The 26,057-nt window shown below is 38.1% G+C and overlaps 1 protein-coding gene across 1 annotated transcript in view; it reads right to left on the bottom strand.

Moving 5' to 3' along the window:
• ZNF407 (zinc finger protein 407) overlaps positions 1-26,057 on the bottom strand; it is a 400,216-nt gene that overhangs the window by 146,581 nt on the left and 227,578 nt on the right. The window contains exons 5-6 of the mRNA XM_060774974.2: positions 17,162-17,328; positions 10,627-10,710 (exon numbers count right to left, since the gene is read on the bottom strand). Of these exons, the coding sequence (XP_060630957.2) occupies positions 10,627-10,710; positions 17,162-17,328 (251 nt within the window). The remainder of the gene's footprint in view (positions 1-10,626; positions 10,711-17,161; positions 17,329-26,057) is intronic.

The raw sequence follows: 26,057 nt of genomic DNA, 5'->3' as shown, positions 1-26,057 counted from the left end.
TCCAAATCCATGTGATAGGAAAGATACCATGTGATGGAAACAAAGAGATATAGCTCCATCAGCGAATACAGAAATAGATTTGAGAATTATTTTGCTCAAAATAATTCACAAGTTTCTCTGGATCTTGAAGAGCTCTGCTAGCAGTACACAGCTTTAACAGATGCACGAAACACACTTCTTGATACAAGAAAGCAGATTTGCCTGGTTTATGCATATATTAAACCGCCCAATTTGCACTTTTACAAATAATTTGCACATTGCCTCTGTTTGATAATCTGTGTTGAAGACACTACGTGAAAGTAATAGAAAAAAATAACTTGTGTCACTTTCAAATTTCACTTTCGTGGTTCCTCTGAGGTGTGTTTGATGGGGAAGAGAAGACAACAGTGAGAGTTCTCAAAACAACCTATATTAGTCAGGAAATAGCATATAGCATGGATGTATATCTGGGAGCATGGGACAAGACAGATGTTGTGTACAGTTTGCTGTAAACTTGCAGAAAGATACCTTTTGAAACAGGATGCCTGACTAGATGAGTCCTTGGCATAATCTGGAAGGTTATCTATATATTCCTATGACCAGTTTCTCAGTCCCATATATTTTGCCTACATTTCTTTTTCTTTTCTTTTTCCATATAGCTTATTGCAATTAAGTAATTTTTTCACCAACAGTCTTATGGATGTGATGCAATAGATTACTCTTCCTCTTTTTCCCTGCCAGCCCTTTGTATTACTAAAATCTCTGTTTTGGAAGGTTTTTTAAACAATTTTTTCCTGTTTGAAATGGAGAATAAAATGTTGGCTTTTCTAGTGCCTTGGGATGTACATGATTTTGCAGCATTTAGCTGTTTTCGAATACTACTTCCAGATCTTTTACCTTGTGTGGTCACAGAGAAAATTAGGGTACTTTCACAGGCTTTCATCTTGCCTGTCAACTTATGGTGTTCCCATGAATTTGTTAGGGTTTTCTTAGGCAAAGAATACTCACAGGTGGTTTTGCCAATTCCTCTTCCTGGGCTTCACTGGCAGTTTCCCATGCGTAACAATTTGTCTGAAGGGTCAAGTGAAGGTACTATTTCTTACATTTAAGGTCCTAAAAGGAATGGGACTGAATATTTGCTGTCATATCTGTCCCCTTCATATTTCAGTCAACATTCAGTCAAGTGTAATCTAACTACTTTATATTGCTGGCTATTAATACTTTCCTGACCATTCTAGGTTGTGCCATAGTCTGACTGTTAATGGTGTGTATCTTTGTTTTTCACACTGCAACATTTCTCTACCAATTACCCTATTATTACATCATTTTATCCTAGTTTAAACCTGTTAGTTTTGTTATACATCTAATTGTATCCAGCTACTGTTTTATGGGAGCCCCCGGTGGCTCAGTGGGTTAAAGCACTGAGCTGCTGAGCTTGTTGATCGAAAGGTCGCAGGTTCGATTCCGGCGAGCGGCGTGAGCTTCCGCTGTCAGCCCTAGCTTCTGCCAACCTAGCAGTTCGAAAACATGCAAATGTGAGTAGATCAATAGGTACCGCTCCGGCGGGAAGGTAACGACGCTCCATGCAGTCATGCCGGCCACATAACCTTGGAGGTGTCTACGGACAACGTTGGCTCTTCGGCTTAGAAATGGAGATGAGCACCACACCCCAGAGTCAGACATGACTGGACTTAATGTCAGGGGACTACCTTTACCTTTCCCTTTTTACTGTTTTATGTCCAATTTAAGATACCTTTGGATTATTTTCTATTTAAAATGCAAAGTGAAATAAATTTGAAATAAATCAGAATAACATAAACAAATGTATGTATCATATGTTCAATAGGTTTGAATTCTGAAAAAAGCTGAGCAGAAATTATTATGTAAATGCTCAAGATAAGCAGACCTCCAGTGCATATGCACAGTTTCCACCCGAACAGGTGTCCCTATTCCCATTAACAGGAGTGTCATTTTCTTTACATGGAACACCCAATGTACTTGAAAAGAATTTGACACAGCTACTGGGCTAAAAGGAGCCTCCAGTGGTGCAGCAGGTTAAACCACTGAGTTGCAGAACTTGATGACAGAATGGTAGGTGGTTCAAATCCGAGGAGCTAGGTGAGCTCGTCGTTAGCTCCAGCTTCTACCAACCTACCAGTTCAAAAACATGCAAGTATCAGTAGATCAATAGATACCACTCCGGCAAGAAGGTAATGGTGCTCCATGCAGTCATGCCGGCCACATGACCTTGGAGGCATCTACAGTCTTCAGCTTAGAAATGGAGATGAACACCACTCCCCAGAGTCGGACACGATTAGACTTAATGTCAAGGGGAAACTTTTACCTTTACTTTACTGAGCTATAGCCTTTGTATTTTTTTTTAAAAAAAAACTGAATTCACACAGAGAGAAAAAAACTCATTGGAACAGTCAAGTTCCAATGAGTTCATTACTTTTGGCCCCTGCTAGTACTTTTGGTCAGCATTCAAAGACACTAGGCTGGTTATCTTGCTTCCAATAACAATTTATCATTGAAAATCCCATGTAATTAAATTCTGAATATTCCTACAAACACTAGCATTGTTGGAAGTTAATAGCAATCCTCTTCAAATATCACATTCTCTCTTAATAAGCATTTAATGAAAACGCACAAAGCATACTGGGTTAGTTATACTTTATATGGAGTATTTTTCTTTCTGGCGCTGGGTTGGGGGAAGGTGAAGGAAAGAAGCTACATTATACATTAAATTCAGTGCCGAGTAATGTAACTGCACATTAAAAGTCAAAGTGCAGTTCACATGAGAAATAGAAACGCAAAGTGAGCCACTCATCTGGATAAAAACACATATATTATTAAATTTTCTCTCTTTATTACGTTGACCTATAAATGCCTAGATGTGCAAGACTGAAATGAGCAAATGGAACTGATCATACAAACAGGATCTGTGTAGGTCATATAAGCCACTGTCTTCAAAAATTCATGAGACTATTTGAACAAAGGCACAAACTGCTTGGTTATTTCTGTAGGTTTGAGGTAGCTGCCTCAGGACTGCCACATAGATGAAGCTTGTCTTTTCATATTCGTCAGGGCACCACATACTTCCATGAAGGTCATACATACTCTCATAAGATTTCCACCTATGTTAATCACACAGGTCAATCTTCCCTTTCTTTTATATGTATTTCTCCCTCCCCAACCCTGCCTATAGTACAAAGGCAGTGATTCCTTTCCATATGGAAGGAAATGTATACATAAGCCATAGGAGTAGCAGCAAGGAATCTGCGCATAAGAAGGAATACATAGGGTATATGTGGAAGTCTAGATACCTGCTCCTGATCTTTGACTATGATTAAGATATGAACAACACCATGCTTGCTTTCTGTCTGATTAGTATTAATCTTGGTTCTAAAACAATTCTTAAGCAGAAGTGGCTGAGAAAAGACGGACTGAGAAAAGGAAAGAATAATTGCTTAGCCATTGTTAAGAGAAGACAATGCTTTCTTCTTCCCTTCATTCCAATAATCAAGCAGAAACCCTTCAGTAAACATTTCCTTTTCATTATGTTCCAGCTGGAATCCTATGGATAGCAGCCTTCAAACAAGAGATATTATTATGCCTTCTCTAAATCATGGTTTCATAGCTTTGCTTTTTTGGAAATCAGTAAACAGTAACAACAAGGCAGCAGGAGACGACGGGATCCCAGCTGAACTGTTTAAGATCTTAAAAGATGATGCTGTCGAGGTGATGCATGCCATATGCCAGCAAATATGGAAAACACAAGAATGGCCATCAGACTGGAAAAAATCAACTTATATCCCCATACCAAAAAAGGGAAATGCAAAAGACTGCCCAAACTTCCGTACCGTGGCCCTTATTTCTCATGCCAGTAAGGTAATGCTCAAGATCCTGCAAGGAAGACTCCAGCAATACATGGAGCGAGAGTTGCCAGATGTTCAAGCTGGGTTTAGAAAAGGCAGAGGAACGAGAGACCAGATTGCCAATATCCGCTGGATAATGGAGAAAGGCAGGGAGTTTCAGAAAAACATCTACTTCTGCTTCATTGACTATTCTAAAGCCTTTGACTGTGTGGATCATAATAAACTGTGGCAAGTTCTTGGTGGGATGGGCATACCAAGCCACCTTGTCTCTCTCCTGAGGAATCTGTACAAGGACCAAGTAGCAACAGTAAGAACTGACCACGGAACGACAGACTGGTTCAAGATTGGGAAAGGCGTACGGCAAGGCTGCATACTCTCACCCAACCTTTTTAACTTGTATGCAGAACACATCATGCGATGTGCGGGGCTTGATGAATGCAAAGCTGGGGTGAAAATTGCTGGAAGAAACATTAACAACCTCAGATATGCAGATGACACCACTCTGATGGCCGAAAGCGAGGAGGAGCTGAGGAGCCTTCTAATCAAGGTGAAAGAAGAAAGCGCAAAAGCCGGGTTGCAGCTAAACATCAAAAAAACCAAGATTATGGCAACAAGAATGATTGACAACTGGAAAATAGAGGGAGAAAATGTGGAGGCCGTGACAGACTTTGTATTTCTAGGTGCAAAGATTACTGCAGATGCAGACTGTGGCCAGGAAATCAGAAGACGCTTACTTCTTGGGAGGAGAGCAATGTCCAGTCTCGATAAAATCGTAAAGAGTAGAGACATCACACTGGCAACAAGATCCGCCTAGTCAAAGCCATGGTATTCCCTGTAGTAACCTACGGATGTGAGAGCTGGACCTTAGGGAAGGCTGAGCGAAGGAAGATCGATGCTTTTGAGCTGTGGTGCTGGAGGAAAGTGCTGAGAGTGCCTTGGACTGCGAGAAGATCCAACCAGTCCATCCTCCAGGAAATAAAGCCCGGCTGCTCACTGGAGGGAAGGATACTAGAGACAAAGCTGAAGTACTTTGGCCACATCATGAGGAGACAGCAAAGCCTGGAGAAGACAATTATGCTGGGGAAGGTTGAAGGTAAAAGGAAGAGGGGCCGACCAAGGGCAAGATGGATGGATGGCATCCTTGAAGTGACTGGACTGACCTTGAAGGAGCTGGGGGTGGTGACGGCCGACAGGGAGCTCTGGCGTGGGCTGGTCCGTGAGGTCACGAAGAGTCGGAGACGACTGAACGAATGAACAACAACAAACAGTTCCATTTTATGGGAGAGTAATAATAATAACGATAATAATAATAATAATAATAATACAACAACAACAGCAGCAGCAGCAGCAACATTATTCTTATACCCCACTACCATCTCCCCGAAGGGACTCGGGGTGACTTACATATAAGTCAAAATGCCTGCAAGACATAAAAGCAAAACAACCCATTAAAGCAAAAACACAATTAAAATAAGAGAATAGTAAAATATAAGCATCCAGATAAAAACACAATTAAATAAAACTTAAGAATATAAAACAGCAACGTTGAAACTCAACATTGGATGAAGTGCAGAGAATGAAATATTATCAGGCGACCTAGGGACCAGGCATTTATAACTAGGGACTAGCTGGTCTCCAATGCTAGCTGAAACATCCAACTTTTCAAATCCCTGTGGAAGGAGGACATTGTGACGGCTTCCCTAATCTCCCTGGGGAGGGAGTTCCAAAGTCGGGGGCCACCACTGAAAAGGCTCTCTCCCTCATCCTCACCAGCTGTGCTCATGACAGTGGTGAAAGCAAGAGGAGGGCTTCCCCGGCAGATCTTAGAGCCGCACCAGTTCAAAGGGGGAGACGAGGCTTGGCTACATAAAGAGCCACAAGGCGTACTTGTGTATTTATATTTATCTATCTGCTTTAACCATATTGAAATCAACCTTGAGCCATGGAAACAAATGGTCGTTGTTTTTGTTGTTGCTGTTGCTGTTGTTGTTAGGTTTATTCAAATGTAGCCAGCAAAAGGGGGGGGCATCTTATCTGAAGTAAGCTATACTTTCACTTTCTAAAATTAGATTATTTTTGAGGAGAAAGTGTGTTCTCAATCTTTATTTTGTGAGTAATTCGCCCCCCAGCTACCAGACGTTTTGGATGTGTGTGCTTTCTCTCATCATTAGTACATTTCAACAGCTTTTCTCATATGGCAGTATATTGTACACAAACTTAAAATACTTCACGCACAATTTCAGCTCAGCTAGAATGCATCATTTACTTGAGATTGTGCGTTCTCAACAATAGTTGTAATCATTAATTCATTTCCTTCTTCTACTGTTAGGAGAAGCCGCATCAATAAATGGTAACTTAGAATGGAGTTTTGGCTTCATGGAAGGTCTATGTGGAAAACCCATCAACAAACCCAATGTACTCTATGTAGATTGAAAGAGGGCAATCAGTGCTTCTAGATACTGAAAGAGTTCTTTTTTTAAAAGAAAAGAAAAGAAAAGAAAACCTCAAACCTTGCAACTTCAAAACCCACTTTCCTAAACACATAGTGTGAAAGGAAATTTTTAAAAACCAAGAAAAACAACAAAGTCATAGGAGTACATAACAAAGCGTTCTTAAAACCTGAAGTCAATCCTCCCCCTCTGTCAAGGACCTGCCAAAAAAAAAAAGCAATCCGGTGATATCAATTCACCTGATGCCAAGATGCTAAAGGAAGTGAGGAGGCTTATTAAGCTCACCAAGATTCCAAAAGTGCATCTGAGGATCGGCAATCCTGCCCTTGAATCAAGGGTCTGTGACAGGTGATAACAGTAAATCTTGGATCAGGAGATGTCTTGTGTCAACCCTCTAGACAGTTTGTATTGCAGTTAGGAATTATTTAAGCCATTTAGACCACTTCAGACCTGTCTATAATTTGCTTGGACACTATGTGCAAGGAAGGCTATGTCAAAAAGGTTGTGTGGGAGCCAGTCACATTGAAGCAAAATAGTTAAACAAGGAAGAAAAGGAGGAGGAGGAGACACATGACATGGCATTGCTAAAAACTGCACAACATTGTGGCATCAGGCTAAATACACTGAATACAATGGAAGGTATGGTGTGCTGCTCCATGTGAAGAAAATAGTATACCTAGGTAATTTTTCTGTGAAAGAATCATCTCTGATTGTTTGTGCCACAGAGGCGGATAAATGCCAGAAAGATAGATCCCTCTGTCTCTGAGATACTGTCCTATATAGTATAAAGTTAATAGCAAAGTAATAACGAGACTCCAGTCCTGACATAAAACATAAACTTAGGCTGGCTCGATGCAGGCTCCATGATCTATAACCTGTAAATTCCTGTATTCAGAGCAGGGGAAGCTCTACTAGGGTGGTACAAAACGACAAATGCCAACCTGAAATGGCATCATTGGTTACAACTAGCTGCCTAAAACGAGCTGTTTTAATACAAAGCATTGTAAGATTTCTCAGATACAGTCACCAATTATTTTCATATTTATTCTAAACAAAGGCTTCATAAGTAAATGAATTAGGGGGAGGGGATATGATTTCAATGAGAAATTGATTAAATTCCCATTTATAAAATGGAGAAGAGATCTCTCAGCATCAGGCCATTTGTAAAACGGAGAACAACACTACAAAGAATAAATAAGCATTATCCTTTGTTGTGAGGCTAACTTTAATATTATAGAAAATGTTATGTGATGACAACAATGAATACAAACAGCAGCAGCCGATAAGATGCAGAATAGCTGATACATGCCTCACATTCCTTAAGAAAAGAATTAAAATATTTTGTTGCTGATACATATATTCATTGCATATGATGGGACATATGATGGAGTACAAACCACTTTTTATACAGAAACATATTCATGTTGAAAATTCATATTGGATAAAATATTCCTTAAGAAAAGAAGATGCTGATTACAGCAAAGCATATTATCTTATTGAGTGCCCCCTCCCTCCATTTGAAATTCTACAAACATTAAATTCTAGAACATGGACAAATTGGAGATGGACATATTAAAAATAACAATGAATTCTGTTGCTTGCAGAAATACTGAAAAGCTTGAAAATGTCTAGGAATGACTGCATGATTTCATCCTCAGAAACAAGAAGGTAAATGTAAAGCACACTTACATTCATTATGCTTTCGAATCTTATGATTTCTATATCTCATGGTTTGAAAGGGCTTAGCCATAATTTGAACAACTGAGGTTAATAATACAAGGGCGTTTTGTCACCCCAACTAACTGAAAAACTTTATCACATTTCACAGCCTGCCAAGAAAGTGACCTTTATCTGCCAGTACATACATTTTTTAACATTTCATAGCTGAAACCCAAGTAGAAGCATTTATCTCAGTCAGCCAATGATCATCTAGAAAACCTCCTAAGAACTGCCACTTCCAATTTCACAATGGAGATTGAAGAAGCACTATCACAACAAAAGTTCATGCAAATTTTATTCAAATTATGCTGATTATGTATTGGCAAGCTATGCAAATTAACCATGACACTCCAGTTCCTATATTCCAATTTCCTACAACATAGAGAACACTGTGCAGAAAAAATGGCTTTACACTCTTAGCATCTAAAATGTGGCATGAACGAGATCTGGCTCAAATAAGCATATTTATCATTCTGCAAAACTAACAGATAATGTATGCATTGTAGATTTCCTATCCTGTGCTTTTGAGCAAAGTAAGAGGAACTAGCTCTTGTACTAGTGACTACTACACCTTCCTTGAGAGGAGGCAATCCTTCACTACCATGTTTCCCTGAAAATAAGACACTGTCTTATATTTATTTTTCCTAAAGAAACACTATGGCTTATTTTCAGGGGATGTCTTATTTTTGGGATGATCTCTCTGGGGTCAGTATCTGACTGCTTGCTGAAGCTATTCTCCTATCCCCTGATGTTTGTGTGGGGTGAGAGGGACACACAGACTGTTGCTGGTCAGTGCTGGGGAACAGCAGCTTTATTGGTGTTTGTGGGGGGTGAGAGACACCCATAGACTGTTGCTGGTTGGTGCTGGGGGAGAGAGGCCCACAGTGTTGAATAAAATAGCAGCCACAATTTTTCTTCCTCCCCCTGAGGACACACAATAGCAGAGCATCCTGCTCCTCACTTCACTGAGGAGACGTTTACTTTTGATGTCTCCCTCTATACCTCAGCTTGCAGCATGCACAGAACAACCAGCATCTGACATGGGAGCCGACCTTGTACACTTCATAGCCACACCTATCGCTATGTTTTATTTTCAGGGTATGACTTATATTGAGCAAATGCTTAGAAATCCAGCTACAGCTTATTTTATGGGAATGTCTTATTTTAGGGAACACAGGGTAGGGGGCAGAAAGGGATGCCCATTGCTTCCTCTCCCTCTGGGTAAATGGAGTAACAAGTAATACTCAACCAAAAAAGCTCAATCCAAAGCTTTCCTTTTCCTTTATCCTGGGAAAATACATTTTTCATGAACAAATGGTTAAAGCACCAATAATAATTTGCACTGTAGTATATAAATGAAGCTTTTCCTTTTTTAGTTCTAAGTAAAAGGTTTACCTAGAACTACAGAGCTGGAAGAAACCACAAGGACTATTCCACTGCCATGATCCAGCTTCTCAATATACCTCTTGAACTGTAATGCCCCAAAATGGATACGGTATTCCAGGCTGTATCTGTCCAAAGCAGAACAGAATGGTACTACTACTTTCCTTGATCTGTACCCTTACTGATGCATTCCAGCATTGTTATTTTTCCCTGCTTCATTGCATATTTCGCCACTCTTTAACTTTTAGCTTACTAAGAATACTAGTAAGAATACTGCCTCCAATCCAGTTGTCCTGTATCCTATACACAACTAAGGCATTTCTTACGTCAGTTCAACCTCTGTTTAAAGATGTCCAAAAAAGGAGAGTCTGCCATCCTCCAAGGCATTCTACTCCACTGTCTCCAGAAATACTCTCTCCATCTTCTGTATGACAACTCTTCAAGTATTTATAAATGTCACATCGAAATCTTCTCTTTTTCTATGTTAAACATACCCAGCTCCCTAAGCCGTTCTTCATAGGACTTTATTTCCAAACTTTTGACCAAATAATGAGTCAATTCATGAGATATAGAAATCATAAGAGTCACACTCTTCTGGACATGAGCCAGCTTTTCAATATCTTTCTGAAATTGTAATGTACAAAAATGGACACAGTATTCCAGGTTGAATTTGTCTAAAGCAGAACAGAACCATACTATTTTCTTTAATCTGAACAATATACCCTCATTGATGTAGCCTAGTATTGCTATATTTTTATTGGAAAGTTTGGGGCGTGATAATCAACACGGTATATCAAACAAGTTGAAAACCACATGCATTGAAATAATATCTCTCTTTAAATGATGGTTGTACCTAACAGCCTTTCCATGTGAACTTTGCAATTTTTACACAGATTCTAACACAATCTTAACAAAATATCCTGTTTGGCTGGGCCTTGAAAATGAACAGAAAATATTTTTTGTAATTTTCAGAGAGACACCTGCTACTCAGGGTACATGCTGAAGGGGAAAACAATAGTTAGATTCAAAAATAAATGCATTTGAGACAAACCCCAGGCATACTGATTTGTTAAGGCAACTCTCCCTCCACAAACAAACAGTGAACAGATATACTCTCTAGACTGCGCTGTGTTATACAATTTCTCTTACTCCCCAGCCTGGATGACAGTCCTTGGCTTTAGAGAAAATAGCAAAGGGTAAAAAACAGCTTAACTGACCTGTGTGTTGCCTTCGATGCTTGGTGAGGGCATGACGTGTCCCGCCAGCAAAGCCACAAAGGTCACATAGGAATGACTTCTCGCCTGTTGCAACAATAAACAGATGAGGGACTGCGGAGGTCACAGATCATTAAAACATATCTATCAAGGCTTTCAGGGTTACTAATTCCTCCAATCAAATGTTTCCATGTAAATATGTCAAATGGGAATGAAATTACCACTGCGGTTTATTGACTGTGATAAAATCTGAAAAGCACCACTGAACATAATTACATACTTGTCAGACCCATAAAAATTAGCTTTATTATCAATGGAATGGTTTTGTACAACTTCATTTCTGTTAGATGTCTTCCAGATGGGGCTGCTTTATGCACTTGAACAGTTTTTATGCATATCCTGATTTTTTACAATTCCCATACATCTGGCCTTTCTGTGCTGAAGAAAGGCTGCCTGGAAAAGTTAATATACAATATATATATGATTCTGCTTAAATAAAAAAAATATCGTATTTACCAATAAAATAAAAATGTGGAGCATGTTTTAACTGACTTGATCACAGTCCTCCTCAAGAACCGCCCAGTAAATTATGGATTTAAATTATTTTCCAGAAAAAGAAATAAACAATATTTTTTTAAAACCCTATTTTATTCTGTACCAGTGGCAGCTCAAAGCTGTTTATGTTTCTGAAACTTTCATAATAAAGTAAAACAAGTCTAGGGATTACTTCAGAAACTGAAGTAGTATTTGTATTGTTCGTATTTAATGGTATATATTTATTCTATGCCTTTGAAACCATTAAAAGATAGATTTGGCAGCATTGCTACTTGTTAAAAGTGTGCAAATATACTCCAATAAAGTTTTTTTTATTCCAGAGAAAATGTGGCTTTTGGAATATATAAATGCAGTATATCATTCTGCAGTAGCATTTTTAGTCAGTAAAGCCCAAGCATGTGAGGCAGATTCATCCCAGAAGACCAACGAAAAAGGGTATTATAGAATAATAATACTAACCTTGGAGAGAGCCAGTGAAATTATAATGCAGCTTTAACACACAAACGAGTCATTTGGCTCATTTGGAGACAAATTGTACCCTCCCACCCAGATACCAGTGGAAGCGAATTAAAGGAACTGGGAAAGTATTTCAGATAAATGACAAAATTGCTTTTGCATTTTCAGCTCACAAAGAAGCATATTAACACTATATGGAATTCCACAGGACATGAGAGAGCCATTTCCCGATTCCTAATAGTTTTACAATATAGATATTTTGGCTTCGTGAACTCTGTAACTCTCTTCCTTCTATAAAAGAGACTTGTTCTTTGTTCTTCACTACCTGATGTGCACCTAGAACAGAGCTTCCAAACTGTGTGTCGAGACATGTTCGTGTGTAGGCACGTCATGCAAACGTAATGAGAAACCTCTGAGTCTATGTTAAATAAGCAATAAATCATATACTTATAATAAATGAAAGATTTTCATGAGAGATGTTGCATCCCCATACATTTTGTTATAACTGTTTATTATGTGTGTCCGTACCTCTTACAGGGCTTGGTTTGCTAGTAAAACTGAACTACTGTGTTGCAAAATGATCCATGTCTAAAAAATGTGCCACCAATGGGAAATGTTTGAAAGCTGTGATTTTTTTTTCATGTCAGGAGCTATTTCAGAAACTGCAAGTCTCTTCTGGTGTGAGAAAATTGGCCATTTGCAAGGACGTTGTCCAGGGAACCCCCCGGATGTGTTACCATCCTGTGGGAGGGTTCTCTGATGTCCCCTCATAAGAAGCTGGAGCTGTCAGATGGGAGCTCGCCCTGCTCCCTGGATTCGAATCGCCAACCTTTCGATCAGCAGTCCTGCCAACACAAGGGTTTAACCCATTGCACCACCAGGGACTCCAAAAGCCGTGATGTACGTTTTATTGATTGGCCTATTGGCCGTATCAAAACATTTAACACATAACACAATTAAGACATAGTCATACATAGTCATACATACAACATACAACCCTCGGTATAAAAGGAGTTAAAATAAACAAGCTGTTAACAAGATCTCGTTCAGGTCAAATGTCTGCATCACCTCCACAGTTTACCCCAATTGAAAAAAAAAACCGTGATGTAGATGGAGCATGGAAATTAGGATTGGTCTCAAACGTTTTGTCACCTGAAAAAGACCATTCTTGTGACCATAACCTTGACATCCCATCCCTCAGATAGGTTCCCACTTTCTCACATCTTGCCCAGCTCTAAAGGAGCATCAGAAAATATCCCTGAAGACCTTCTGTCTTTCCTTGAATTCAAATACTTAGTTCTTGCAAGTTTAATTGAAGCCCTGCTGTGGTCTAAAATCTTACAAGTCAGTCCTGATTTTGGGCACACACAGATTTTGACTGGTTACATTCCAAATGGGTTCAGACATTGAACAGTATTTTGAACTAAACTGTTTTTTTTATCTCTAAAGGATGGGTGTACATGTTTTTTCTTTCTGCCCAAAAAAAAGGTAGTCCAGAGAACTTGGAGGGGCCAATGGCTAAAAGGCTTGGGGGCTCCATGTAGCCTTTACATCTTGCCAATTCCTGCCCTAACAAAAGGAAATATATTTACCCAACTGGGGCTGTGTAAGGACGATTACTTCCAGTTTGTGCAAACAGAAATTCCGTGTTGAAAACATTGGCAGGAGAATAATGGTAATTAAGACATTCATTTCCTCCCAGCAAACTTTAAAACATTCCAGGAAAAGAGTAACTAAAAACATGGCAATTTCAGCTAATTAGTATTACAGTGCTAACTGAGAAGCCTCATTATAATTAATTAAATATTAATTAATTAATCAATTAGAAATATAAATCTTTTGAACTATCTAATTCAATATCTCAAACTAAGATTTATGCTTGACACTAAAATGCTGCTCATTGCCTACCAGCAAATTGTTCATCAGCGACAGACTATCATGGAGCATGGATCACATTTCTGGGAGAACCTGAAGATTTTATGCTGATAAGGAAACCATACGCTGCTCAAAACTACACTTGAACAACAACATGCTTACTATATCATTAGGATCCCCTAAAAAACTGCACTTTCTACATCTATGCGTATTCTTTATATATGGAAAATCCTCCATTCTTAATAAAGAGAGATGAGATAATGTCTTAGTTTTTAAAACAGAGAAATGTGCCAGTCCCTGATGTTTTTCTTTTGGGTTGTTTTCCATTTAATTGTGAGTTTTCTGGCTGGAGTTGTTATTTTATGTATGCAAGTAAAATGACCATGCCTTCTCAGATGATCATATCCTTCATGACTTAGAATTAGTTTTGCATGGACCACACCAGAATATGTGGTTTGTGTGTAGACAGGCTTATCAGATACTAAGTGCCCATAGCTATGTTGCAGGACACAAAACTGTGCAGAAGATTTCACTCTTTAACCATATATTTAACACTTTTTCCATTCAGTCTTCCTCCAAAAGTTACAACCTTTAAACTTTGAGAAGGATCCAAGGGGCAATATATCACTTGGGGTACAGGGGGCTGATCTAACATGCCATGTTTATATGATAACAGGAATGTAATAGAAAATGGTTCTTTTCTTAACAACTTGAATTAGTTTCAAGTGTGCCATTTTGCATTCAAATGTAGAAAGACACGGAAACCAATCCTTTATTTTCTATTAGAAAACAGCCACTGTCCCCTATCTCTCATTATGGTGCAGACTACAAGACCTAACAACAAAAATCCATATTATTGATCTAACCAAGTCTCCACAATTATTCTTTAGAAGGAAACGCCGACGATAAATTACATCTGCACTGGCTTTTCATCTGCTGTTCGATATAAGTGATCTCTCAGGGCAGGCTGGAGACCTTAAATCGTCAACACCCTTGTCAAAGAAGCTAAGGAGGCCCAGGCTTCCTACAAACTGCCTTGGAAGAACTTTTAACCTATAATTTCTAGCAACAACTCATTTCATTTACAGAAAATTGTGAAAAAAATCTTTCCAGGAATATTTTTTAATTTAATAGGACACTGTTTCATCTCCCTGTGAAACGCCTAGAGAATTTTGATTTCTACATCACCTTATTCATCTCTTTTATTTGTAACCAAGCAATAGGTACACTGTTTTGCTGAAGACCAAACAATAACAATATTCTACAATATTTTTCTGCAGTTTTTCTTTACATTTCCAAATTGTTATCCGTGATGGTACCATTTACTCCATATGGCAACATAGACTCCATACTCTTAAAGAATCTTGTGAAATTTGAAGAATTTGTACGAATGACATTATATTTAGTTAATAATAATAATGGTTGGTTAAGAAACACATATAGGTATTTCATGGGAATTGTCCCAATGTATTTCACTTGCAAATTCCTTAATTTTAATCCAAAATATATAAATATTATTGGCTTTTCCTCTGCTGTGGTAAACTCCAAACTAAATACTATATAAAGCTGATATTTACTCACATGTATTTTTAAACTGTTTCAGAAGTAGCATTAAAATGTCAGATATTTTAGTTACAATTGGTTCATATGGAGATTTGTAGCTACATTCCTTCTATGTTAACTATGCTCGGGTTAAATCTTAATTAATATGCTTAAATATAAACCCTGTCTTTTGTCCCTGGAGCAAAAGAAATGTGAAGAAATGAATGAAATGAACCTGCAGTACAAGGATATATTTTCCAGCAATTTCTGCCATTATTACAGATCCTAAATGATCATTTGTTTGGTTGTTGTAGGTTTTTGGGCTATATGGCCATGTTCTAGACCATTTGTTTCTACATCCTCTGAGGATGTCTGCCATAGATGTGGGTAAAATGTCAGAAGACAATGCTTCTGGAACATGGGTATACAGCCTGGAAAACTTATAGCAACCCAGTATTTTCTTCCTTTGATCTGATATAAAGCTTTCCATAAGAATAACTGTACTAACATTTGCATCTCCTTCAGTTCTTTCACATGAAACATACAGTACTCATAATTGATTCCGTATCTGAAAATATTGATTAATAACAACTTTACTATTATTTATGATAGCGCGTTCCTCCTAGAAATTGCAATACAACTAGATTTCTTCATTAAGTAAACACATTAAAGTAAATTTGAATAATTCTGAAGATGCTTTCAGAGGGGAATCAAGGCTAAGCAATTGATCACAAATTAATCTGCCCTCTTTCTGTCTGTATCACATGGAATCATAAAAGTTGGAAGACATCACAAGGTCACTCTTTCCAATAGCCATCCACAGTCCAACAAAGCATATCCACTATCAAACAACTCTTTCCATCCAGAAATGTTTTGGTAAAATCTCCTTTCCTGTAGTTTGAAAGCACTGCTCTGTGTCTCTGGAGCAGCAGAAAGGAAAACAAGCTTGCTTTGTTTTCAATATGATATCCTTTCAAATATTTAAACATGGTTATCATATAATATCTTAACTTTCCCTTCTCAAAGCTAAACATATTTAGATTCCTACATTGTTTTTTGTTGCTCTCAGACCTTTTACAAGTTTACCCTACCCTGGACATACTTTTCAATATCCTTCTTGATTTGTGACACCCAGAATTGGACACAGTATTCCAGGTGAGGTCTGACCAAAGCAGAATAGAGTAGGACCATGACTTCCCTTGATTACAAAACTATACTCCCATTGATACAATCTACAATGGCTTTTTTAAACTGCCACAAACTGATTCATGTTCAGATGGTGGTCTGTTAAGATTCCTAGATCCTCTCCCGTGTGTTGTCAAACCAATTGTCACCTATCCTATACCTGTGCATTTTTTTTCTGCTTCAGTGTAGTACCTTACATTTCTCCCTGTTCACATTTGCTAAGTTTTGGCCCACCTCTCCAATCTGTTATGGCTGTTTTGTATTTTGATCCTATTTGCTGTGACAATAGCTATACATCTTAATTTGGAATCATCTGTAATGTTCATAGGCATGCCTGCACTTATAAAGATATTGAATAACAGTGGGACCAGGAACCATGTAGCACCCCAGGGGTCACTTCTCTCTAGAGAAGCCATTGGTAGACACTCTTTTGGGTTTGATTAGTCAATTACAAATCTCCCTAGCAGTATCATTCTCTAGCTTGTTTGCAAAGACCTATCAGCTTGTTTGCAAAGAATCTATCAGATCTCAGAAATCTGCCACATTGTCATGAGCCCAGGTCAAGAATTAGCATAGTCCACGCTTTGCAGTAATTGCTGAAGTCCAATAATGTGTGGACTTTATTTTTTTTCATTTATGCCACACATTCTCAACAAATAAAGAACTATAGTTATGAGCAACAGGTAGCATGCGCCTTCTTCTCTCCATGGAGAGCATCATGCCAACATGAAGAGGAGCATTAACTAGAAAAAACCCCCAAAAGGCCTAATCCTACAGCTTAGATTTGAATTATGGTAGAATTATTTGTTCCAGAATTAAAAGGTCTTGAAAACTCATTTCAGAGTCAGAAGAATCCATTACCACAACCCCCAAACCCAACATTTTCCTTCTCCCATCATCAAGAAAAAAGAAGCATGAATCTAACCTGTGTGAGTCCTGTAGTGGTCTTTCATGGCTGATAGAGTGAGGAAGGAATAATGACAAGTGGGCCATGAGCACTTGTATGGCTTCTCTCCTGTATGAAGTTTCATGTGATTATTCATTGCCCATTTCTCGGTAAAACTTCTGTCACACAAAGGGCATGTAAATTTCCTGTGTATACAAAGAAGAAGAAAGCCATTTATTAACTTTATAAATACAGATATACGCGCGCACCCCAAAACCGACAAAAGAAGCATGTTTTTAACCCGAAGTGTGGTAAACGCTGAGACTTTCATGAAGAGAATTGCAGACCTGGTCTGTCATGTCTGTATAACCAGGCATTGATTTTTCTGTCGAGACCTGGCACTTCAGCCATTTATTCTCTGCTTTGCGGTTGGGCCCAACGGGTTTGAAAAATTCTGTTACAGTCCAGTCACCCCTGAGGCAAATGTGAGAATAGATTTCACCTGTACAGGCCTACACCACTTATCCAGGGCATGGGCTGTCAGAGCAAAGGCTAAATGAAAAGCTATCCATACTAAACTACTCAGACAATCACACTGCTGTGTGCCATGCTGCTGTTTGCTGCTGCAGTGCGGAGGTGAAATACTACTTGTAATAACACGGTTACTGTAGTAAACAAAAAACACTCAAATCTACTAAAAAACAGGTGTTAAGGGGTGGCACAAAAAGTCCACCTCCCATCAAAGGCATCAATCTTTTATTCAAAATATATCTGCAATGCCTGAAAGTTAATTTGAGGTGATTTGTATTTGTAAACACAGTAAAATAATGAAACCATACAAAAAGAACAGCAAACTGATAAGCAGATTATTTTACTACTGTACACTAAAGCAAAGAAGTGATCATTGTTCAGAAGCATTTTAGAAAAGCAGGTTTTATTTTTTTTATTATTTCAATGAATATCCACAATATTGACTTCTTGAGAGTGTTCTAAGCATACAGGGTCCACAGCCAGAAATGCCACCAATAACTGGTCTACTTTCATGAAAAGAGACACCACAAAACAAGGATCTTCTCATCCAGTTTACATGAGTTGGGTGGCTCATATGATGTGTGATTTGCTCTTTAATAAACTGGAAACATGCATTACTTTAGATAGTAAAACAAGCACCTCGAATTTAATTTGGAATCAAGCTTGCAGCCAATGCAGTTTGTGTAAGTCTTGTGTGTTAAATTTTTGCAGCTGGCACTGTTTGTTCCAGTTGAAGTATTACAGTAGCAAACCACAGAAATATGGTCGATGGTCCTGTGTCTCATAGGATGATCTTGCACACAGCCTTTCTACACGAGGGAGTTGCAGGAGGTCCAGCACTATGCCCAGAGTATAAATTTCATATGCTCATGATAAACACAGAAGCCTTTCAATCCACATATGGCTATTCACATTTTGCAAGCATGGTTTCGCTAGCTGACATGGATTGTTTTTCATAATGCATTTGATGTCAATTGTCCATTCATGCCCAACATTGGTTTGAAGCAAAGCTTTTTGCGTCTAGATATGATTTCAAGACAAAAAAGGGTTTCAAAATTTGTTTCTTCCTAGACTTCACTAGAAGTAAGGATATTGACAATCTGGAATGTGCCCAGAGAAGGGCGAACAAAATGATAAAGGCTTGGAAACCAAACCCTATGAGGAGCAGCTTAGGGAGCTGGATTTGTTTAGCTTGGAAAAAAGAAGGCTGAGAGTGGACATGATAGCTATGTTTAAACAACGTCACATTGAGAAGGGGGCAAGCTTGTTTTCTGCTGCTATGGACACTAGAGCACAGGTCAATGGATTCAAATTGCAGGATAAGAGTTCCACCTAAATATTAGGAAGAATTTCTTAATGGTAAGAGCTGTTCGGCAGTGGAATATACTGCCTCAGAGTGTAATGGTCTCCTTCTCTTGAGGTTTTTAAGCAGAAGCTGGATGGCGATTCTGTTAGGAGTGCTTTAATTGTGTTTTTCTGCATGGCAGGGGGTTGGACTAGATGGCCTATTCCAATTCTATGAAAAGCAATTCTAGTAACCACAGCCCTCCATAAATCTCATAATTCTTCTTACTTTATTTAAATATTTAATTAATCACTGCACAGGCATTTGTGCCAGAGGGAAAGATGGAGTTCCATCATAGAGAATACTCTTGTTCCTTGATTCGTGTTTGGGCTCTGCGTTTGGTGGTCCCTATGTAGACTTGTCCACAGTTGCATGGTATACGTTAGACTCCTGCAGAGGTGAGAGGATCCCTCTTGTCTTTTGCTGAACGTAGCATTTGTTGGATTTTCTTAGTGGGTCTGCTGATAGTTTGTAGACTGTGTTTCCTCATCAGCTTATCTATGTGGTCAGTGGTTCCCTTGATATATGACAAGAACACTTTTCCTCTGGGCCCAAACACATGAAAGACACTGCAGACTACTTCAACCAGAAAAGTCAGCCATAGTAGAGCACCTGATGAACCAACCTGGACATAGCATATTATTTGAGAACAGAAATGCTGGACCACTCTAACAGCCACCATATCAGCCTACACAGAGATGCCATTTAAATCCACAAGCATGTGGACAATTTCAACAAAAAGGAGGAAACCATGAAAATGTACAAAATCTGGTTACCAGTATTAAAAAAAAACTCTAAAATTATAACAATAAAATAACACTCAAACACAGGGGAACTCCAGACAAGAAACTCCAGACAAGAACTCCAGACAAGAAACAATCAGGGACAGCTAATCCCAGGCACTAATAAGCCACACCTAAAAACTGTCAGGCCATCAAATGCTAATCAAGTTGGCCAACTGAAACATTCACACCTACCTCCAACAGACATGAGTTCTTTCTCCCACCCTGGACATTCCACGGATATAATAATATTTATTTATTTGATCAGTCATATGACCATTTCAAAATAGAACACGAGTAAAAAACAAGGCAACAGGGTGAAGACAGCAGCCGACCTTCTATTTATAGTCAGAATCTTATTTTCCTGGTTCTTCTTTCAGGAAATCTGCTCTTTTCTTAATAGCTTTCAGAATAAAAAGGCTTACTCTGATTATGCTGGATCTTTCCTGCCCTTGCAAGAGGGATGTCAGAATATTATTTCTGTTGGGGGACCTGCAGTTGGATAATATTGGATGTAAATATCTGTCTCGCAGTTCAGTATATGCTGGACAGTCAATTAAGAAATGTTCAATGTCTTCCACTGTTTGTTCTCCCCAGACGCAGAATCTCTCACTTCTTGGGATGTTACAGTAGTGCCCGGTTTGCACCATAGTACCGAGTTGTTCAAACCTAGCCCTAGTATATATTCTTCTTAAGGGTGGAGGAAGTGGAATAGTTAGGTAGTGCTCTAAATGAATATTCCTTTTGTGGGAAGCTAAAAACCTTGTGGCTGAAGACCTACCTATGCTCTCTAGGTCCAGCTGTGCATAGACATCCCTAATGCGCCGCTTGAGCACTTGCCCTGGCCCCGGACCCAAAACACCCAGAAATTGCAAAGGCAGACCGAATCCAGCCAGCTCATTATTCAGAGCCGCCATCCACGATGACTTCTGGTCATGCTGGACTTGATCCTCTAGACATAGGTGAGGAAGTCTACTGGGATCCATAGAGTTTACTTTTGACCAGTAATTAAACTGTCTCATTAAAATTTGAGCTTTTACTGGGAGTATTCCTAGCTCAGCCCTTACTGCCACCGTCAGCGTTGTTCTGGATATATAAACCCAATTTTCCTAGTTTCCAACAGACCTCACAACCTCTGAGGGTGCCTGCCATAGATGCAGGGAAAACATCAGGAGAGAATGCTTCTAGAACAAGGCCATATAGCCCGACAAACCTACAACAACCCTTTTAATGGGAGGATTCATCATCACCATTATCATCATCATACCTGAACCCTGAACCATGAGGAGATTGGTGCTGCATTTCACTTACAAGCCCTGTTATGTCACACTTAATAGCTTAAACTCATGTTCTGAGTTCTGACTCTACATTTTTCAAATGGTTTCTATACTTAAATTTAAGACAAATGAAAGCAGAGAATCATTTTTCACACATGTATGTTGTTATAAAAGGTGTCCGTACTTTCATAGCCCTCTTTGATAGCTCCAAAAATGTACTTTAAGACTAGAGGAGTTAGATTGAGAAGATGGTTGGGAGTTGAAGCATTTCTGATAAGAGACTGAACTGCCCTTGGTTGGAAAAGCATGAAGGAAGAGGGAACAAGAAGGACAAAGCCTTGGTTATTGGCTCTGTTGTTACTCATCCTACTTCCTCCTCACAATAGAACAGCCATGTGACAAGTTACATGCAGGTCCAGTTGGCCAGCTTTTGCCATGGCTCCTGTCATGTGGCTGCTTCACTGGACTAGCACTCTGGGTAAGTCATATTCTCCCAGCCTCAGAAGGCAATGCCAAACTCCCTCTGAACAAACCTTGCCAAGAAAACACCCACCAAAAGCTTGAAATGATTTGAAAGCATATGATACAACACCAAAGGTATTTTGGTCAATATCTGCTACAAATATGGCTTAGTATCACTTAATTTTTATAGACTTAAAGTAGACTGATTTAGTAAAAAAATCAACTCATTAAACCTGGGTCAACTTCACCATGGGTCAATGAAAGCACCATACCTTAACTCTTATATAAAAAAGGAACCTTCTCCTTTTCTGAGTGGCAAAAGGCAAGAGCGTAGTCCATCCCCAGAAAACCTAAAAGAAGCACCCATCCCCTTTTTGCTATGAGTTACTTCTGACCTTTTTGCATGCATAGATGTGGAAATGGCAGAGGTGTCTGGGGGTGAGTGCCCCCCCCCCAAAGTGTCATTGATGCTTCCTCCTCTCTGCAGAATGACTCTTGAGTTATTCATGGATGATATCAAAATCCTGAATTTTGGTTCCCAAACCTGCCTCCAATTTATATATGAGGTCAGCTTATGCATGAGTATATACACTAAATCAAGACACATGAAACTGCCATTATCAACCAAGAATATTCATACAGATGAAAAACTAAATTATTCTTTGCTTGTGGATTTTATCTGCACCAACTTGGTACTACTATCTAATTTGTTTTATAAATATTAACAAAAATGCATATAATTCATATGATGCAATCTTCCTAAAGGTTTTTTTTTCCCCAAACACTTTTACAAGTTATGATTATATTAAACAATTGCTGGATTTTCCCACACAAAGAACCTTTTTTAAAACACACACACACACACACACATGCAAACACATACACCTACTGAACTGAAAACAGGCTGAAATTACTATATCACTTGATCATTGCTTGGTGGCACGAGCAAATGACAAATATAGCTAAATACTTCCAAACGCACTGTAAAAAAATATCATGTCCGTATATCTCTCTGACAGGTCTTCATGCATTTCACATTTCAAAAGCATGACAGGGATCTTATTTCTAAGATAAATTCCCCTATCTACTTATTTCCTTGTGTATTTATTGTAGATCTAACCTTCTACTACAAGAAATAAATAAGCAGGTTAAGTAGATGCTATCTTTTAACAAATAGTTCCTCTAGACTGTATTACAACTTTATGAATGACAAAATAAATCCTTCATTTTTAAATCTTCCAAGATGCACATTTAACAGCACTGTACCTATTGAACCCCAATGCATAGTCTATTATTCACATACAATAAAAATGTTCAAGTAAGGTTGAGAGACTGTCTTAAAAATGATAAAAGCTGCAAATACAGAGTGAATACTGAAACCAAAACTCTAATTCATCATGCAGTACAGCTAGATGTTGAGGTAAATCTGATTATTAGACACATTTGATCTAATCAGAAATAAAATAAAACTGAACCCTGTCCTTCTTCCTTCCTTGGTTATATCCTATTTTTCTTAGAAATATGGGATTTTCGAGCTCACAATAATTCTGTGAGCTTATTAAACTAAGAGACCGTGGTTTCTAATGATCTACCTAACTGAATACACAGGTGAGGCAGAATTTTCAGGTCCAAACCCACCATTATACTTATGGTTCTTGCTCAGATGTAGGGATCTTAACTTTCAATATAAGATAAATAAAGGACTTATGTTTAAGGAAGGAATGGACTTTAATTTCAGTACAGTAGGTGCCAAATTTACAAATAAACTGTTGTGGGTCACGACATAAACAGTCATTAGAAGAGACAAATTTGAATTCTATATCGGGTGTGACATTTGACATTATAGCTCTACCTATTCTGGCATTGATTTCTCAAAATTGTTATGACACTTGCACATTTTACGACAATATATTTACATTCTTGTCTGAGCTTTACCACATTTAAAATTGTAATCTACATGAGAAATGCAGTTTGATGCAGTTTGCCGATGACGTTATCTGTATAGTTGAGGACCCAACTACAAAATTAGAAAAATGGTTTGAAACAATCGAAAAATTTGGGAAGGTAGCGGGCTTTAAATTAAATATGGACAAAACAGAAGCAATAACAAAAAACGTCCCCAAGAAGAATTTGGCCACAATTGAGAAAAAATGGAATATCAAAATAGCATCCAAAATAAAATATCTGGGAATTATTATCTCATCAAACAACGCACAATTACTTCAAAATAACTACACGGCAAAATGGAATGAAATCAAAAGAGATCTGGAAAAATGGAAAAACCTAAAATTATCAATATTAGGCAGAATAGCATGTGTAAAAATGAATATATTACCAAAAATGTTATTTTTATTTCAAAATTTACCAATTATAAGGAACAAGAAAGGGCTGAACCAATGGAATAAGGATATAAGGAAATTTGTCTGGCAGAATAAGAAAAATAGAATAAGCTTTAAAAATATAACAGATGAGAAAAACAGAGGGGGACTGGCAATGCCGAATTTAGAGATTTACGCAGAAGCATGTGCGTTAACATGGGCACTTGATTGGATTAAGCTAGAAAATGAAAAACAATTAAATTTGGAAGGCCACGACCTTAGGAAGGGGTGGCACGCATATATTTGGTACGGGAAAAGGAAAATAGAAAAAGGCTTCGGAAATCATTTCACTAGGTCAGCGATAATAAAAACGTGGGAAAAATATAAGGAAAGAATCTACAACAAAACCCCGTTATGGGTATCACCCCTAGAAGCCTGTCAAAGAAGAGAGCTGGGATGGATAAAGTGGCCCTGTTATAGAATTATAACAGAAAAAAAAGATCAAGAGATACACCTAAAATCCCAAGAAGAAGTAAAGAAATCATATCCAAACATAACGTGGTTGCAATACAGACAATTAAAAGAATCTTTTATGATGGATAAAAAAATTGGCTTTATGCAAGAAGATAATATTTGGGACAAAATTATAAGATCCAGGAAAAAAACAATATCATCAATATACAAAAAATTATTGGAGTGGGACACGGAAGAAGAAAGAATAAAAGAGTGTATGGTGAAATGGGCCAGCAATATAGGGAGACCGATAAATTTGGCAGAATGGGAGACCATATGGAAAAAAAAATTAAGATATACGAAAGCGTATGACCTAAAAGAAAATTGGCTCAAATTATTTTATAGGTGGCATTTAACACCCCAGAAGTTGGGAAAATTCTATAAGAATTTAAACACCAGATGTTGGAAATGTGGGGAAACAACGGGCACATATTACCACATGTGGTGGAACTGTAAAAAAGCTAAAAGATTTTGGAAAGAAATCCAGGAAAGATTACAACATATAATGAAAATTAAAATCCCACTTTCACCAGAAATATTTTTACTGGGAATAACAAATGAGGAAACAGATAAGAATATAGATAAATTGCTCTTCCTGACAACTACAGCGGCGAGAATATGTTACGCCAGATATTGGAGAAAAGAGGAGATACCAGAGGTGGATGAATGGGAGACGAAATTAATGGAGGTAAAGAATATGGACAGACTAAGCTATCTAATCCAGAAAAGCAAAGGAATAATAGAAAAAGAAACAGATTGGACAAGAATTGATGAATATTTTAAAGAGAAAGGACTCAGAAATTGAAGACGGGAGAAAGATATTTCCAAGACTCAAACGAGAAACAGAATGAATAGGGGAAAAAAAAGGAAAATAACAAAATAAGAAGGAAAGAAAAGGAAACTCTTCGCTAAAGACACCCGGAAGACAGGCCGAAGGAAGGGGGAAACCTCGATTCTTGTCTCTATTACTTTTAATGCACTCTCTACACTTTCCTTCTCCGATTTCCTATACCCTCACCTTCATCCACCCCATACTCCCCTTAAACTATCACCCAACTACTTCTTTTCTCTAGCCCCTTTTCCTTAACCCCCCCTTTTTACTCTTTCTGATTTTCTACATCGATCTTCCTCTCTTTTTTTTTAACTATTGTTCTCTTTTAATCATATGTATATGGAAAATGCGAATAAAGATTATTTAAAAAAAAAAAAAAGAAATGCAGTTTGATTACACAATTTCCACCTCTCTCTCTCTCTAGATTGAGAGAGAGAGAGGTGGAAATTGAGAGAGAGACCAACCGACCGACCACAGGCCTATGGGCCATCTTGGTAAAACCAACAGCCATTACCTTGTAATTCTTATAGTATGCATTAAGGCATAATGGAAAGTTCGTAATTTATAATCTTCCATGGTATTATAATATCATGTCAATTTAACAACGTTAAACCTTCTACAGAGCTTTTTATAATATACAATCACTTAAAATAATGTCACTTCCCACTATTTAATGCACATGGAGGTATGTTTCATTAACACACCTCTATGAATTTTTACTGGTACAAATATATAATGTAGAAAAAAAAATGGAAAACCTGTGCATGTGTGACATAAATGAGTAGAACCTCTTTGCATTAATAAAAAAACACCTTAGTTTCATTTCAGTGCTATTTTAACTTTATCTTATGTATTGTGTAAAGCCATAAGACTAT

Source organism: Anolis sagrei, chromosome 4 (assembly GCF_037176765.1).
Source record: "Anolis sagrei isolate rAnoSag1 chromosome 4, rAnoSag1.mat, whole genome shotgun sequence".
Lineage (NCBI taxonomy): Eukaryota > Metazoa > Chordata > Lepidosauria > Squamata > Dactyloidae > Anolis > Anolis sagrei.
This window is presented reverse-complemented; position numbering and strand designations above follow the sequence as displayed.